The sequence below is a fragment of the Marmota marmota genome, unplaced genomic scaffold (assembly GCF_001458135.2).
Source record: "Marmota marmota marmota unplaced genomic scaffold, marMar, whole genome shotgun sequence".
In the NCBI taxonomy this organism is placed as follows: Eukaryota; Metazoa; Chordata; class Mammalia; order Rodentia; family Sciuridae; genus Marmota; species Marmota marmota.
In genome coordinates, this window is record NW_025999869.1 from 24509222 (window position 1) to 24527749 (window position 18528).

Consider the following 18528-nt stretch of genomic DNA (forward strand, 5'->3'; position numbering starts at 1 on the left):
TTCCAGCAAAAAGAGAGAGAACAAGCAAACACTAAAATTAGTAAAACAAACAGATCGAAATGCACTTGGATGCCCACAACTCATTTCCCAGCCTTATGGAATTTTTTAAAGGCCCATTACTTCTGAACTTGAAGGTCTCTGTTTTTTCTGTGGAGGCAGCAACAAGACAGGGCTCCTTGGCAGGTCCCCCTAACCCTGTGGCATGTCAACTGCAGAAGGAGGAGTCCACTTTTTGAACCTGAACATTTTAACCAGAATGGTCCAAACATTGTGGCATTTCCTCAGAGGATGTGTGGTCTCCTGCATGCTCCCCCCATGAAGCCTGTGTTAGTTCTTTGATCACTTTCCTATAGTGTTCAGAGTACCCCCCCAACCTTTTTTTCTATTTACAAATTAGATTAGCAATGCCTGTCACAGAGGGCGTTTATGACGCTTGAATAAGAGACTGTGAAAATGCTTCCATTAAGTACCTTCTAATCTACAGAATTTATATTAAAGGAGTGAGCCCTTGGCTCCCAAATTGTCTTACACACACAGACAAATGGAAAACTGCTTATTCAAAAATTGGGTCCTGATCCCTCTGGCTATGGGGAAGGCCCCACTCCAAGCCTGAGTCCCTGCCTGCCCCCAGTCCCCAAATGCTTTCTTCAAAGCAGCCAGCCCAGTGAGCCCACTGCCCTCTTCCCTATAAAGAAGGGGATCTCTTAGGACAAATAGAAAATAAAATTTTCTGACAATTTACCATTAAGGAAGGAACATAAGCCACCATGAGTGGAAGAATTTGCCCCTTCACCTTTGATCCTATATGTTTTGGCTAAAGGGCCAGAGAAGAGATCATGAAGGAGGTCCAAAGGGACGGTTCATATGGGCCATCCTGTGTCCTTTACAGGGGACAGGATAGCAGGAGACCTAATCATAGGGGGACCTGTGATGAATTAAAAAAAAAAAAAAAAGTGTCCTGAAATTATCCCCCAAGATCTGGGTTCAAACTCACCCTCCCTTGAAAGCTTCTGTGATCTGAAGTCACCAGTTTAATCCCTGGGCCTTGGATTCCTTCTTTAAGGATGGGGAGAGAACACCTTCCCCCGAAGGACTGGGGAAGGTTTGCTGAATCTTAACTCACCCTGGAGGTGCTCACAATCCCTTGGTGAGTGGAGGGGGTAACAGACACCAAATGCAAAATGATAAAGTAACTGGTAATATGCACAAAGACTTTTTTTTTTTAAAACCTTCCTGTTTCCATGTTCCCTTCTCAGACCCAGTCCCAATTGTTACTTAAGGAGCTACCTTCTCAGGTCATGATATGCTGACAACTCCTAAACCCAGCAGCATAAGGCATCCCCCAGCCCCAGCCACTGATTGGGGGTGGCAGGGGAAGACACAGGATTTGAGCAGGTCCAATTCCACAAAAGCCTAGCACTTTTGTGGGAAATAGCACACCAGAGGCTGTCTCTTTTTCACTGCACTCGGGATTTTGAGGTGGGATGGTGGCACACATTATATGGAGTCAGTTGAGAGGGGTAAAATGAAGAGAAAATCCAGATCTTTGGGTCTCACATCAACTGTGCCTAGAGCCAACATCCCTCGCCCCTGCTTAACCAATTATGTACCTGCAATAAGTCCTCTTTTTTTTTTGTTTGTTTTTGAGCTACTTCAGTTGGGTTTTGTTATTTGAAATAAAAAAGTCACCACTGACACAATGCACCACTAAGGGTCAAAAGGAGACCCCCCTGCCAAGATGAGCATCCTGTAGAGAAAAGACCCTGAGGCTTTGCCTCCACCAGAACAGCAGAGGAGCTGCTCCTTCAGGCTCCCAGTTGCTTATACTGGGCAACTTCTCTCACATTCTGTTGTGGACCCACCTGAGAGTTAGCCCGCCACAATGTGGGCACACAGGCAAGACTTTCTGTCCATAGGACACTCGTGCATCTTCTCAACTGACTCAGCTACAGATGACCACAGCCTGGCGTCCCTGCACACCAAACAACCTCAGTCCAACTCAAGGGAAGTTCCATTAGCAACCAATAAACCCTAAGAACTGTGCCACTTCCCATGGGAGTTATTTCTCCATTTCAAACAGTCATTGTCCAACAAGGCTCCCAGGCAGTGAAGAGGTAAGGGCAACTGAGAGCCACAGAAAGAGCTGAGAAGCTGTGGCTTCCAGAGGACGGGTCGGGGCAGGTGGAATCTGGTCCACAGGTAAACCAGCTTTGTGCACCATCTGATCATGCTGACTGCATTTAGACACCTGCCCACACCTTCTGCTGCTGGCTGCAACCTCGTCCTGGAAGACTGTAGGTCACTGTCAATATTCCACCAAGCCAGTGACCATCCCACCTGCTCATTTCTATGGTGCATATGCCCTGACTGCCTGGGGAGCTCAGGGTAGGGTCATCTGCCTTTATATAACATTTAACCCTGTGCAAAATTTTCCTTGCCCAGGCCCTGAAACATTTCTGGGAAATAATTGGCAGCTGTAGTCAAGAAGCATAACTCAAATAGGAACATAGGAAAGACTAGGAGAGGAATCACAGCACAGAGGATCTCCCAACCCTGGCCACCTGACTGGCAAGGACCCTCCAGGGTCACCATGATTCTTTCACCAGAGTGTATACTCTAGAAGACACGCTGGGGAGACCTCACATAGCCAGCAGCAGAAAGGGCTAATGATTGGTGAGGCCAATCTGGGGAAAGAGAATGTTGGCAGCCCGACTAATTTAGATAAGACCTCTCAGCCTGCAGACTACTTCTAGTTTTGGTTGTACTCCTGCCAAAGCACAGATTAAAGGTCTGTGAAGAGACAACACAGTCTGAAGACAATGAGAAGGCAGGTTTGACAGGGTTTCTTTCTTTCTTTTCTTTTCTCTTTTTTTTTTTTTTACCAATTTTTAAGAGATTAACTAATTTTGGTGACAAGAAGAGAATTAGAACATAATGGTCAGTTGGATTCTGAGCTTTGTTTCCTAATAAAGAAAGTGCCTGGGCAGCAATGAGACAGAGACAGAAACAAATGATTTTAAAGTCACAGATAATTAACCCCAGAGGCTTGCTGATGGCACATTAATATGCCAGGGCAAACAGCTTCATGAGGTTTGAAAAGGGCTTCAGTGTTTACACAGAGCAGATCATTTCAAGGGTTCCTGAAAAGCAGGGAAACTCTTTCTGGCTTGGGGGCCAGGCAAGGAATGAAGATGACAAACTGCAACCTTAACTTCTGCCGGAAATGCAAAGAAGAAAGATGAGTCTCCTGGGCAAGGAGGGGGCCCCCCCGGCAGATCTTGTGGGACCATCCTCAACTTCTACCCTGAGCCTTGGGTGGGATGAGTATGCCTCAGATGACATTATCCTTTTAAGAGCTGATTTTGTGGTACTTAGAAATCTGTAGTGTTTATACCCTTGAAAGGATCATGACTTCTTACCCCACAAATTTCAGATAGACACCTATGTTCCAAATATTGCAATGTCAACCCCCAAGGAGAATAAGACGTCCAAGGAATTAGAAAGAAGAACAAGCACGGCAGATAGGACTAAATGTCCTAGAACTGTGGGGTCTACAGCCAAACAACCTGGAAGGCGCCCCATGGCTGTGATTTTACCAGAATGAGGAATGGAGAGTTTATAGAACTTGGTTAGCTTTGGGATATGCCAGCCATAGAACACCTTTTCAGTGCTCAGGTCCCCTATATGTCAAGGACAGGGGACCCTGGAAAGAAAAGACTTGTCTCTTGCTTTTCCAGGACTCATATCTACACAACAGCAGAAAAGCTGCCCCTAGACCCAGGCTTCCTCCCTCAGATGAATGATGCTGTGGTCCTGGGTGAGTGGCTCCATCAGAAGCCCTGAGATGTACACCATCAAGTCCTGCTATCACCAGGGGACAGGATGGAATAGTCACTTATCCAGAAACTGGAAGGCCCATGGATGAAAGGACTCAGGAGCAGGCTCACTAGGGCTGTCTTATCTCAGGCTAGTCTTTCCCGGTCCAGGTACTTAGGATGGCCTTGGAGAACCTTAGGGAACAGAAACTGGGAGTTGTTTGCAGCTAGAGAACCCTCTGGAGTATGCCTCATTTGGTCTTGAGGAAGAGCCCTTGTCTGCCATGGTCCTTGGGAAAGGCTGTTTCTTACCATTACAGAGCCTGTTATGAACAGTAATTGAAGAGTTTGTATCTGTGATGCTTGAGGACAATTTCTGATCCCACAACCCAGAAAAGCCATGATCTAGGGGAAGAAGTTTCATATGTGTTTGTCCTTAAGTTTTTTAAAGCACCATCAAGAAGAAGGTGGTTTGGTTCTTCCGATTATGACCTAGATGGTGATGTGACAACTAGAACAGAAAGTTAAAGAAAGACTCTAACAGAAGAGAGGGATAAGAATGGGCTAAGTTTAAGATAAATCTTCATGGAAAAAGTCAGCAGGCTATCACATCCAAACTCCCATGTCAGTCTGTTTAGGAACATAAAAATGGACTTGGTGACTTAAGAAAGTCCTCTATGTCTCTGCCAGATATGTAGATGCAGGATGAGAAGAGATATCATGAAAATTACCAAATCATGGAGCACCATCAGCATCGCCCCTACTGTGCCAAGGGCTCCATGGGCACTGTCACCCACCTCAACCTCTCCATGAAGGCCGTGGTGGCATGACGGCCCAGCATCCTTCCTTCCGGGACCAAACCATTGCTGTGGTCAGAGTGGGGGGATTTTGCAAACCTCAAAGGAAAACATGATCTCAGCCAATCACAGTACATTGTCCCACCACCACTCTCAGCCCCCGACCACAGTGATAGGTTTAGAGTGTGAGTTAAAACACAAGCCTGGCAGATCTGAGTCCTTGCTGGCATTCTTCGGCTGGCATTCTGAGGGAAATGGTTTCACCCTCTGGGTTGGTGGACAGGCTGGACTGAGAGCTGCAGCTGCCTGTAAGAGGCCAGGAAGAGGCCAACATGCCAAGAGAAGGGAGGAGAGGGACAACGTGAGGGTCCTTGTATTAGCTCCTCTGAAAGCCCAATCCACCCTTGGAACATTCATGAGCCTCTGAGGCTTCTGTCAGTGTAAGTTGGGTTTCTACAACCCAGAGTTGGGACTAGTGGCCTGCACTATTACCATCCCCATTGTTTTTAGATAAGATTGAGTAGCGTTCCCTAAGTCACACTATAAGTGAGAGGTGGGATTCTACCACTCACTCATTGATCATGATCAACACTGAATGCTGACTCAGTCTACTTAAGCAGAACACCCCAGCCAGCTGTGCCACCCACTTCCCATTCAACTTGGGACAAGTAGGTGTACTGTAGGGTTAGGAGTGTGCACAGATAGATCACTCTCAACTTCATTAGCCCAGTGACTAATGAACTCTACTGTTAGGAGTGAGGGTGGAACGGGGAGGGAAACTCCATCTCTTTCCCCAGATGGAAGTCTTGAGTTGAAAAAGACCCACTGCCCCAGGCACTGTCAACTCTGGATGGCTTCCTTTTAAATTTCCTACATCTGCAGTCATTAAAGAAGTTACCTCAAAAGAACCGAAGAGTTTATTAATCTGTTTCATCCAAAGAGTCAGCCACTTCACATTATACTGAGATGGATTATGCAGGCAACAGAGAGATCCAGAAAACATCTGCTAAACAAAATCAAAATTAATGGTAAACATGATGCAGTTCTTGATAGCTGAAGTTCACCCAGATGCAGGGAACTATAAAGGGGCCATTAGAGGCAGCTGCCAGATAGGGACTAATTCCAAGGTTTTCAGAAAGTGAGACTCTGGCTTCCCACTGAGGACTGGCAGGTTATGTTTACTTTGATTTGCATTGCTAAGCAGCCCCAGCAACCAGAGACACTCAAGCGCTGTGTGTGTGTGTGTGTGTGTGTGTGTGTGTGTGTGTGACTGTCACTCCCTTCTTTCCTTTTCCCAGAAGACTTCCTCTCCCAGTCTCCCTCAGAGACTTGCTGGAAAGCAGGCCAGGCTGACCTGGGCTGGGCTGGAACCCAGAGCGAGTGAGCCATCCTTGGGAGGGTAAATAATGCAATGTGACATTGGTGCCCATCCTAAAACTCGCACCCTCTAATCACAGCACAATCACCCACATCTGGAGGAGCTAACACACACCCCCTGCTCCTCTGAGATGGCTGACAAGGGCTGAATTATCCCAACCACTTGCTCAGCTCACTCAAGTGTTCTATCATGGCTGTAATTCAACGTGATGGGATCAGTCAGAGAAAAGTGCTGGTGTGAGTAGATGACTCCCGGCAGTCACACTCCGCACGGACCCTCAGAGTGGAAAGCGAGTGTCTTGGAGAGGGAAGGTTGGCACCTCTTGCTGAAGCTTCAAAAAAGGTTGAAATTAAATTTTAGGTGTTTGAATAGAGGTTTAGAAATACCTAAACTGAAAAGCAGAAAAGATATAGCAGCCACCATAGCTCCTCCTGTGCAGATCCTGGGCATGAGGGTGGAGGGGAATACAAGACTCTTCAAGTGAAGCCATGGCCTTCTCTTCTGAGGATGCATGTGACCCTGCCAGGAGACACCCTATTGGTCTTGTAGCCCTTCCCTTATCTCTGCTACTAGATCTCCCTTGATGTTCCCAAGAGAGAGAGAGATCAAATCTAACTTGACTACAAAGCCCTTAGACTTTCTTTTGAGGGTTCTCTGACTCTTTAGGCTTGGATGTGATGAAGCAGGATCAGGGGATTTAAGCAACTGCCACCCATGAGAGTGAAGTCCAGGGTGCCAGAGGGGCATCATCCCAGAGGGAGTTCTTATCTCTACTAAGAGTCCACATGGAAAGGAAGGGGAGTATTCTGTGCATTAGGTGATCTCTGCTTGTGTCATGGGGCACTGAAGGTCAAGGGAGATAAAGAAGGTGAGAGCTCTCTAAAAACTTCATAATAACTTAGTGAGTATCCTTGTTGCCACCTCACAATTCTGTGCAGACTCAGTCTCTGGAATACAATCTTCTCAGGTGCCTGGGTACTCTGAGGAAGCTCTCCATCTTCCAGGGTTTGCAAAGGGTAATGCATGGAATGCCATCCCCGAGCACCAAAGCCAACCAAGTCCATTTTGTTGAATTCCCTGTTGAGAGTCATACTTAATATATGAAAAACCAGGAGAGATTCTGCAGCAAAAAACATCATTGAAGCAATGACCAAAAATGAACTTTTAAGTTTATTGAATCCAATATTTTCCAAGTATATCAGTATCCTCGGGCTGCTATAATAAAGTTTCACAGACCAGTTGGCTTAAATGGCAAAAATTTATCTTCTCATAGTTCTGGAACTGGAAGTCCAAAATCAGGGGTGACAGGGCCATACTCTCACTCCCTCTCTGAAGGCTTTAGGGGATAATCCTTCCTTGCCTCTTCCTAGCTTCTGACGGTGGCCCATAATCCACTCTCTCTATCATCATGTGGCATTCTCCAATGTGCCTGTGTCTAAAGTTCCCTCTTCTTTTAAGGATGAACTCATTGGATTAGAGCCCATCCTAATCCAGTCAGACTTCATCTTAACTTGGTAACATCTGCTAAAAACCTAATTCCAAATAAAGTCACATTCACAAGTTCTAGGTTAGGACTTCAACATATCTTTCGGAGGACATCCTATAATACCAAGCTTATTTGGACACAAAGCACTTCATCAGTGCCTCAGCCAGGAATATCTAACATATCCACAGAAAGGTCTTCAAAAGTACCTTTTGAGAACCAAAGATCTCAGTGCCTCTCTTGTATCTCACCATGATAGGCCCAGGATGAAAAGACTACACAGACAATGAAGATGGGTAGCTTGTGCTGAAGTCAAGAAACAATTTCTGAGCATTGCTGGCTCTGGGCTGGGGCCATAAGGAATATGGGGATGATAGAGAGGAAGGTTTTTGCTTCTAGGCAATGAGTAACTGGATAGGAGCCCTTACATCTAAGAACTAGGGGAAACCACATACTTCAAGAAAGAGTTGGCAGGATTGAAGGAGAGTGGATTTGAGATGGAGGACAAAGCATGGAGGCTGTGGGAAAGTTTAAAGTCAGAGGCAAGAAGGTTAGGTTTATGATCTGTGGATGCACCTAAGGCTGGGAGGAAAGAAAGGGAAATAAGGCAGAGAGCAGGTCCGAGGCACACGGGGCACTCACTTCACCCCAAAGTCCATTTCCATAGACTGTCAAGAGTTTCCAAAAGTCATACAGTGGGAAGTTGTAATGCGCCACCCATTTGTGATGCTAAACCCCAAATGGAGTGTTTATCCTGAGTCAGGAGTTACTCAGGAGGCTGCCTCTCCAGACCTGGCTGCTCTCTGGACTTCTGGGGACTCTCCTAGGCCTGGTGAACTGGGCTTTAGTTACCTGCTCCTCCTTCTGTTTCAGGTCAAGTCAGAGCCAGCAACCACTCTGAAGTGCATGTTGCCAGATAATAATGATCTATTTCTATTTGTAGGATTAATCATTTACTGAAATATTCACAGTGCCTCTATCATTTTTGTACTCATACACTATTCTGGATATTAACTCTACAACATGTGTCAGTGAATTGTCAGACCCCAAAATATTTGGAACCAACCTGCAGGGTCCTACCCTTCCTTCCTTCCTTCCTTCCTTCCTTCCTTCCTTCCTTCCTTCCTTCCTTCCTGCCTACCAGGTTGTAAGCATTGACATCAAACCATTGAACTATTTTCAGGAACTCTTAAACACTCAACTTTGACAAGCTAGAATGACATTAGCTCATAATAGGAAGGAAGAAATTTATATGTCAGGACAAATTTGCTAGTACAAACCCAAAGCATATGTTCCCAGTCAGCTAGCTGCAAAAGCTGATGCTTCCAAAAGAGTAAGAAGTTGTAGGTAAGGACAGCACAGACTGATGGTGCCTTTGGACAATCTCATTCTTCTGGGGATTTGAAGTCATAAGTTCAAATCAGGACATTTTAAACCTTTGAGTGAAAATATATATGATTCTTCCACAAGCACAGCTTTATTAGACATGTTTCCAGTAAGATTCCCAAAAGGTTAAGTGTATATGTGATTCCTTAATGCAAATTAATTCCAAACATTCATGCTCAGGGGTTCTGACATGAATAGCATATTATTCAAAACCAAAGTTCACGTCAACTTCTCTCTTTCAGGCTATTTTTCTCCAATTTACATGGTCACTGTTCCCTCATGAACACAACTTTCAGTGAAAATATCCTTCCCTGTCCCATCCACCTTCATCCAGTTTCACTTTGTATGGATAGCCACACAATGCAGTTTGTCCTATGGATATGATTCAGCGGACATTGGGTCCAAAACCAAAGACAATGGCAAATGGGAATGGGAGACGGGAAGTTAATTGTAGTGTTAGGTTACTCATATCCTTCAGATTTGGGATTTCAGCATCATGGACAGCAGCAACCCATTGAGCCCAATATAAATAATACTGCAAGTTTATGTTCTCAAGCTCTAGAAAGACATGTTGACAACGTGACCAGCCTCACTGGGCTGCCTAACATAGGAACTAACCAGTCAGTGAGTGTGTGCTAGATTTAGGAGTAAATATGGAATCCGCTAATATTTTTTAAATTCTGTCACTCTTATTGGAGACAGTAACACCAAGAAGGATGCGATGACCGGAAAACCAAAGGCCACACTCCTGACAAAGAACTCACATTGGTTTTTGAATTTATCTTCCTGTCCCTACAAAAAGGAGATGATCGTTAATGATTCCACAAATCACACAAAAGGCATCCTCTTAATAGGGACTATTACTGAAAGTGAATAAGGGAAATTTCTATTTCCACTAAAAGATTTCTGAAATTACCATCCATATATGCTTACCTCAGAGACCAGAAAACAAACGTGCGGGAGGAATGTCGGTAAGGAAAATAGAACATTGTGAAATCGTTTTCAAAGGGAAAATTAATTGGTTATTTCTACTTAAGTTGAGCTAAAGCCATAAAAATCTAATCATAAATATTTTTCACAGTGGTGTCTCTTTCCAGATATTGAAATACCTCAAACTATAAACCAATTTTTGCTGTTATTGACATTGATTTTGCTCTGTGAATCCAAATAATGACTTCAAATTAAATGCAAAAACAAGGCTTATCTTAAGAGACCATGGTCACGCTCAGTAGTGAGCCAGTTCCCCAGGCCCCACCTTGGATACTTGAAGATGGAAGCCATAGTTCTCACAGGCAAACCTGTCCTGCAGTCTTGAGTCCCTGGAGCCGAATGCTAAGCATTCAGCTCCCAGAAAACGCCACATGAAATTTCAAAGAAAGGGCTGTCCATAGTCTGAGTGCATCTTAGTTTCAGCAAACTACTTCCCAAATGTCAACACTGAGAGTAAAATGGATATAAGTGCATTTCCCCTACCTTCTCTTCTTGTGACTTCAAAGCTTCTTGATTCCTGAAAGAAAAGAAAGACTTGTGTTTTTGAAGAATAATTTATATTTATAGATTCTTGAAAATACCTCACCTCTTGTTAGTCACATATTCACAAAAAGGTGAACAGGCTAGAAAGAATGTGACATGCAGCAATGTTGGGTCTACTTATTTCACACAGTACACACACACACACACACACATCTATAAATGTAAACAACTTGTTGCCATGGGGGCTTACACAAATACATATAAATTAATAAATTATATATACACATTTAATCATGCAATTTTTAATAAGCACAGTTAATTTTCAGACTCTTCCTTCTGTGGAATCTGGACTGGTCCTAAGTGTTAACACAGATACTGTTCCAGTTGATGTACCACCTCTCTGCTGGTCTGTAGGTACTTTAGGATCCAAGATTATCTAACCAGAAGCAGGTTCTAATTTGTGGTGTCACGGCAAAGATCACCAGTGTTTCCATGTGGGTCACTGACTCATCGGGTAACTGATTATACCCAATTCATAGTTTCCAATGGCTGGATCTTATGGACAACTTAGAGAGGCAGTCCATGCCACTGGACTGAATTGAGCCCTGAGATTTGCCTAATTCAGTCTCATCTTTTTGTTGCCAGCTATGTGCAGTGCAATAAGCAAACTGTTTCAGAATTACCCAGGTACAACAGAGTCTCTGCATTAATATTCACAGTTGAACAGGGAACTACAGAAGAAATACAAATTACTGAGAAATCAAAGGGTGATTTGCCATGATAAATACCAGTATTTCACATTCAGCTGGAAACATAAGTAAAAGTGCTTTTTAAAGAACCTTTGAAAATAGCACTAAAGAATGGGCAGGTTTTCAGACAGGAATATGGGAGGGACAGTATACTAGGAAGAGAAAAGAGCAGGAGAAAAGAGAAGGTGGTGGGATAATGCAGGGTAGCTCAGGATGCAGAAAATGCCCCAGTGAGAAGTAATGAGGGGGAAAGGCTGGAAATGTACGCTGTGTTTTCATCATTAACAAAAAGTATCACAAATGGCCAGCTTAGGATAAAAAGTTTAAGGTTGAGAATAAGTTGAAAGTACATGCTGGCCACAGAAGCAAAACCAGCTACCTTCTCACCTTTGCAACCAAGATCCTTCTGCATTGGTGACTTTCAAGCTAGTAGCATTGTCTCTCAGGCCTTTGCATTCTTGCCTAACATCTTCTTGTGGTCAGGAGAGGGAGGCAACCTTAGAGATGAAACTGAGGAGGCATTGAAGAGTGACTTCCCCCCAAATTATATTCCCTGACTGCACCTCTCTAATGCGTGAAAAGCCTGAGTGGAGACTAAAGGAGGACCCATGTGACGGGCTGGCAGCTCTTCACATAGCCCAAGGAACCAAATTAACCCCAGAATGCTGTTCCCCTCCCCCTTTCCCCCTTTATTTTGGTCTAGTTTCGGCATATAGAAGAAAACCTTCATCCTCTACTTTCTGAGTCCGGCTTATCTCACATAACATGATGTTCTCCAGTTCTATCCATTTTCCAGCAAATGCCATAATTTCATTCTTCTTTATGGCTGAGAAAAACCCCACTGTGTATCTATATCACATTTTCATTATCCATTCATCTGATGAAGGGCACTTACGTTGATTCCATAGTTTGGCTATTGTGAATTGAGCTGCTATAAACATTGATGTGGCTGTATCACCATAGTATACTGATTTTAGTTCTTTAAAATAATATCAAGGAGTGTTTTATAATTTTCCTTGTGTATATATTGAATATGTCTTTTTTGTATATCTTTTGTCATCATAAATAGAATCTTGTCCTCCAGTACATCTTCTAACTGGTTTTTGTTTGTATAAATGATGGCAATTAATTTTTATTTTTATTTTATAACCACTTAATTTTTTATTGTTCTTAATAGATTTTCCATTGATTCTTTGGGGGGGGGGGTTCCTATTTGTATATTTACTCTACAAAGAGCATGATCTGATTCCTATACTTTTTATTGCTTTCTCTTGTCTTATTGCCTTAACCAATTCTTCACTCTAATGTTAAATGTTGTGAACATGGTGAGCATTTTTATCTTCTTTCCAACATTAGGAAGAAAATCTCATTATTCCCTATTAAGTAAAATGCAGTATTTTGGCCTGAGTTATGTTTATTTTATTAATGAAGTCAATATGCATTTTATTGAGTTTTTAAAATAAATGTATGTTCTACCTAAAAATAGCTTGTTCCCTTACTCATTTATTTATTGACTCTTTCCCTCACTGGAATGAGAGCTGGGATGGAGCCAGTATCTTTTTTACTCTTGCATCCTCAGTGCTATAATAGAGCAGATGCTTAATACACATTTGTTGAATAAAAATAAAACAAAATATGTGCTGAATCTTATCAAGTGCTTTTCTGCATTTATGGAGATGATCACATGAGTTTCTTCTTAGCTCTATTAACATGATTACTTATACAGTGGATTTCATAATGTTCCACCATCTCTGTATTTCTGAACTTAGCTTCTGAGTCAGGATATACTTTTCAAAATGTGCTCCTGGATCTGTTTGATAGGTTTTTCATATGTTTTTACATTGTTTGGTTTACATATTTTATATTTATATTCATAAACTACAGTTGTATATCTTTTTTCAGATTAGGAATTTCAATGATACCAGCTTTTTACTATGAATTTGACAGTTTTCCTTTTACTAAGTTTGGGAATAGTTTAAATAAAACTTGAATCATCTTATCTTTCAAGGTTTTCCCCACTTCATTTAACCAGACATTGATTAAAAAAGAAAAAAGAGGTTAAACTTGACCAAGATCTTACATTTTGGTCAGTGGCCAACTGAGAATCAAATCTCAAAATCATATCTTAAAGCCTGTTCATATAATATTCCATATTCTAAAATAAACTAGCAGTACTTATTTATGACGATATTATAAAAATTAAATGAGATACACCTCCACTTCAGAATGGAAGAATAGCTTGTACTGGACTAATTCTTCTGCTAAGAACAACTATAACAGTTATATTTTAAAAAAATAAATGAAAAGGTTTTGAAGGCTCCCAACAGCAACCAAGGCATCAGAACTGAAAGGCCAGTATTTGGAGAGAAGAAAAGTCCATTGAGGTCATCCCCAAACTCACCACTGTCCAGGGGAAACTGGTCACCATTGTTTTGGTCATCATTGTGATTCCATAAACTTAATCTCATAGCACTAATTTTTTTTTTTTTTTTTTTTTTTTTTTTTTTTTTGTCAGTGCTATGGCATTATAACATTTCAATTCCATTGAGCTTCTGCCCTTTTGTAATCATATTGACATGTAATTTAGTTCTCCAAGTATTTTTTACATTATAGGGCATTATTGTTATGTTAGGCAGTCAGTCAAAATATATTTATATTTATCCCTTTATAATTTTTTTTACCTTTTCTGGTGCTCTTCATTCTTCTTGCATTTATCTCAATAATTTTTCTTTTTCCTCAAGAGGTCCTAATAGTATTGCAATTTATTCTGTCAGGTTTTATTTGTATAAATGTATCATTATTTGGTCTTCATTTAGCCTGCCTTATGAATACCTGTATTTCCAGTGGATATTAAATTCTAAGTTTTTTTTAAAATTTTTTTTCAGAATTTTAAAAGTGTCATTCCATTGTCCTCTGGTTCCATTATTTTCTCCTGAAATGTCAGCTATCACTCTTACTGCTGCTCTATTGCCATCACTCACCCTCCAGTTATTTTTAAGATTTTCAGCTACTTTTTCTGTGAATACATATTGATAGTTTTCTTTGTATTGATTTTGCATGGGGTTTGTAGAGGTTTTCAATTTCTGGCTTGATGCCTTTCACTGATTTTAGAAAATATGCAACCAATATGTCTTCAAATAATGGTTCAGACCAATTTCTTCTCCCCTTGGACTCTGAAATTTCAATTGCATGCTTGTTAGACTTTTTACTATGCTACCTATCTCTTTTTTTCTACACACTTTTCTATATTTTCATTCTCGTTATTTTTCCTTTCAGGTCTTCAATCTAGTTATTGTCTACTGATCTTTCATTTGACTTTTTCTATTTTTAGTTGGGTTGAATCAACTATCAAATTTATTTGTTGAATTCTTTTATTTAATTTTCAGTTCTAGAATTTCCATTTGATTCTTTTCTAGTAGATTCTAATTTTATGGTGCATTTTAGCATTTTTTCTATTTTCATGAATGTATTAGCCATAGTTATTCTAAAGCATGTGTCTCTTCCTTTTAGGATCTAGATAGCCTGTGGGTCTATTTCTGTTACCTGTTTCCTTGAATTTTGTCATTTGATGCTGTTCTTACATATTTAGTATGGATGCTGAGATTATATATAGAAAGCCCTGGGGATGACTTTATAGCCTTCCACAGAGGTGTTACTTGTCTTTGATAGACAAATGGAACATTAGTGGATCATCTTGATATACTTGAGAATAGAAATTATTCTTGGGACTAGAAATTATTCAAGAGTATATGGAGTAAACAGAAACTTTGCTGCATTAACCAGGGCCATTCTTTCTTGATTCATTTTTGTCTCCCTTGTGGGGAGTTGGGGGGGTCTTAGGTTTCATTATTTGAGACTTATTTGAAGCTACCTTCTTTATTGCTTATTTGAGGCAATTTTTTTTTACTTGTTTCTTGGTCTCTTGCCCTGCATATGGGCTACTCATAATCAGTCATAATCATATAATCCCAGGGCAAACTGTGTGCAAGATATTGCACTCACTTCCTTCTGGTTCCCTTTTGTGTGTGTGTGTGTGTGTGTGTGTGTGTGTGATTTAAATACAAATGGGTTAGAATACAAATATTGGCAAATTAGTTAAAATCCAACTTATGTGGTTTGTAAGAGATATAAACATAAGGATACAAAAGGATATATAAAAGCTAGATGTAAAAAGGTAGGAAAGAGCCAGGTATGGTGGCACATGCCTGTAATCCCAGCAACTTGGGAGGTTGAAGCAGGAGAATCAAAAGTTCAAGGCCAGCCTCAGCAATTTAACAAGGCCCTAAGAAACTTAGTGAGACCCAGTCTCAAAAGAAAAAAAAAATTAAAAATGGTTGGGGTTGTGGCTTAGTGGTTAAGTGCTCCTGGGTTCAATCCCTGGAATAAAAAAAAAAAAAGAAAGAAAGAAAAAGAAAAAGAAATCATATTAGTTCCAACCAAGAGAAAGGTGTTATAGATAAAGTAGACTCTAAAGCAAGAATCAGTGTTGGTGATAAAAACATGTGGTTAGTAATGATAAAAGGGCCAATTTACAGAAATATATAGCAATTCTAAACTTGTATACTTCTAATAGCATAGCCTAAACATATATAAAGTCAAAGCTAAAGGAACTAAGAGGGGAAATTTTAAAACCCAAAACACTGAATGGAGAATTTAAGAAATCTGTCACTGACTCATCAAACAAGAGAAAAAGAAATGAGTAAGGATAAAGAAGAGTTAAGCATCATGATGACCCAATTCGATTTAATTTATATACACCAAACACGACCCAGCAAATGTATACCATGCATTCATCCTGTGTCCATTCAACATTTATAAAAAGTGACTATATGTTGAATCATAAACAGTTTCAAATTACTAATATTGGATAGAAACTACGTGGAGTTCTCTGGCTAGAGTGAAAGTAAAGTAGAAATCAGTAACAAAAAGATGACAAGGAAAATCTCCAAATATTTGACCCATGGATTCAGAAGCATATCATATAATTTCCATTAGAAAAAAAAATCACAAAGGAAATACATTTTTGAGCAGAATGACAACTGAATTATAACATTTTCAAAATTGCAAGATGTAGTTAAAGTAGTCGTAGAGGGAAATGATAGCCTTGAATGCATTTTTAGACAGAAAACTGGAAAGAAATGATATAAACATCTATCTCAGGAAACTAGAAAAATAACAGTTTAAGCTAAAAAAAGGTAGAACAAAAGAAACATGATAGATGCAGAAATCAATAAAATGGGAGGACTGCACCATTAAAAAGTTGGTCTTTTGAAAAGATTAATAACTGAATAAATCCCTAAGAAAGAGAAAAGGTATACTGATAAGCAACAAACCATGCATATTCAGTTTCTGGTGTCAGGGAAATTTAGTGGGGGAAATGATTTTTCAACAGCTGGCAACTAGATCAATTGGACATCAGAGGGGAAAAAAAGAGAACCTCAACTCAACCACCTCCCTTACCACACTCTATTAATCACGTCCAGATGAATTGTAGATCTAAAGGTGAGAGGTAAAACAATAAAGCATTGGGATGGTGTCATAAGAGAGTATCTCCATGACCTTCAATGGGTGTAAATGTCTTAAATAGGATGTAAAAACAGAACCATTAAGGAAAAGAATGATAGTTGCTAAAATTGAGACTTCTGTTCATTAAAAGATACAATTAAAACAGTGAAAAGGCAAGTCATTAAGGGAATATATTTGCAGTCCATCTGTCTGATAAAGGACTCACTCAGAATATACAAAGTACTCCCACGAATCAATAAGAAAAAGACAAATAACCCAACTGAAAAATAAGCAAAAGATTTGAACAGGCACTTCACAAGAAGTTCAAACCGCAAGAGGACTCTACTCTCTACCACAGCACTCATAGCATTTCTAAAACCTGATGAAAGGAAATGTTTACAAAAATTCAGAGCAACTATAATTTTCCTACTCTCAGATGACAGGCACTGGTAGGACCTTACTCGTTGGTCCAAGCCTGAGTTCCATGTGCCTCCTTGCCTGGAGACAAGAGTGGCTTCCTGCAGGTATTATACTTGGTTATCTCAGGGTGTCCCTTTTCGCCTTTTTGATCCTTCAGTATCCTTTAAGCCAATTCCTGATATTAAATTCTGTAAAAATAACTATTGTGACTCGCTTTCCTGATCCAACCATTCCACTCCTAGGTGTATGTCCAACAGAAGTATGTTCATGTGAGCATGAAAATGCATGCTGAAAATGCTGATCAGAGCCTGGGGTCAACAGCCAAGAACAGGGAACAACCCAAATAGTGACAGATCCATACAAGAAAACTTGACGGCAATGCAAAAGAATGAATTCTGAAATATGCAATGACTTGAAAGAATCTTGGGCATGATGGTGAACGAAAGAAGGCAGACACAGCAGAGCACAATTTTAAGATTTTATTTTTATTAGTTTCAGAAAGAAGAATCTCTGGTGATAGATTAGTGGTTAACCTTAGGGGCGGTTAATGGCTGAGGGGTACAGGGTGGCTTCGGGGATGTTGGGAATGTTCTGAATGTGTTCAATTCGTAAAAGTTAATTGAGCTCTACACTTGAGAGATGTACACTTTTTTATTTGATATGCTTCAATAAAAAATTTAAAAATAAAATGAGACAAAGTACCCCAGAGTATACACTAGAAGTTTGTTGAATAGAGGAAAGAACCCTCAGTCCCTAATGTATAGATCCAGAAAGTTCTTGCTATGGTTTGAATGTCCCCTCCAAAACTCACATTAAAGTTTAATTGTCACTGTGACAGTATAAAGAGGTAGAACTTCTGAGAAGTGTTAAGGTCATGGATTAAGCATATTACCATGGGAATGGGTTAATTATCATGTGAACAGACTAATGACACAAGGATAAGTTTGGTTCGATTTTTTTTTTTTTCTGTCTAGAGCATGCAATTCCTGTTTGTGTGATGCTCTGTCATGACAAAGAGAAAAGGCCCTTTCCAGTTGCTGGCACCATATTCTTGAACTTCCCAGCCTTCAGAACTGCAGAGAAAGCAGTTATAAATGACCCAGTCTCAGGTATTCTGTTGTAGCAACAGAAAATGGACTAAGACAGTTCTATTGAGTATTACATGAGAAGGAAATAGCCCAGCCAGGACCTAGTTTTTGAAGTCCTAGCCCCACATTCTTCTGCCTCAAAGAAAGTGATTGATACTCATGAAAAATAGGACAGAGATTAAGAGTTGGGTCTCTGAAATCAGAAGGATCCAGTCTGCATCGAGGCTTATCTCACCAGCTATGTGGTTCTCACCTTTGTTAAATGATTTAACTGTCTTCAGCCTCAGTTTGTGCATGTAAAATTCATATAGGAAGAGTTCATTCCTCATAGAGCAGTTGTGATGATTAAATTAAATAAAAATAAGCCTGTACCATGCCTAGCAGGTGTCTGGCATGCACAGTTCTCAGACATTACCCATCATCACCATGATGAT

At 40.6% G+C, this 18528-nt stretch overlaps 1 protein-coding gene across 1 annotated transcript in view; it reads right to left on the bottom strand.

Annotated features, from left to right (window-relative positions):
• Fstl4 (follistatin like 4) overlaps positions 1-18528 on the bottom strand; it is a 405787-nt gene that overhangs the window by 360900 nt on the left and 26359 nt on the right. Inside the window, exon 3 of the mRNA XM_015492824.2 lies at positions 10333-10366. Within this exon, the coding sequence (XP_015348310.1) occupies positions 10333-10366 (34 nt within the window). The remainder of the gene's footprint in view (positions 1-10332; positions 10367-18528) is intronic.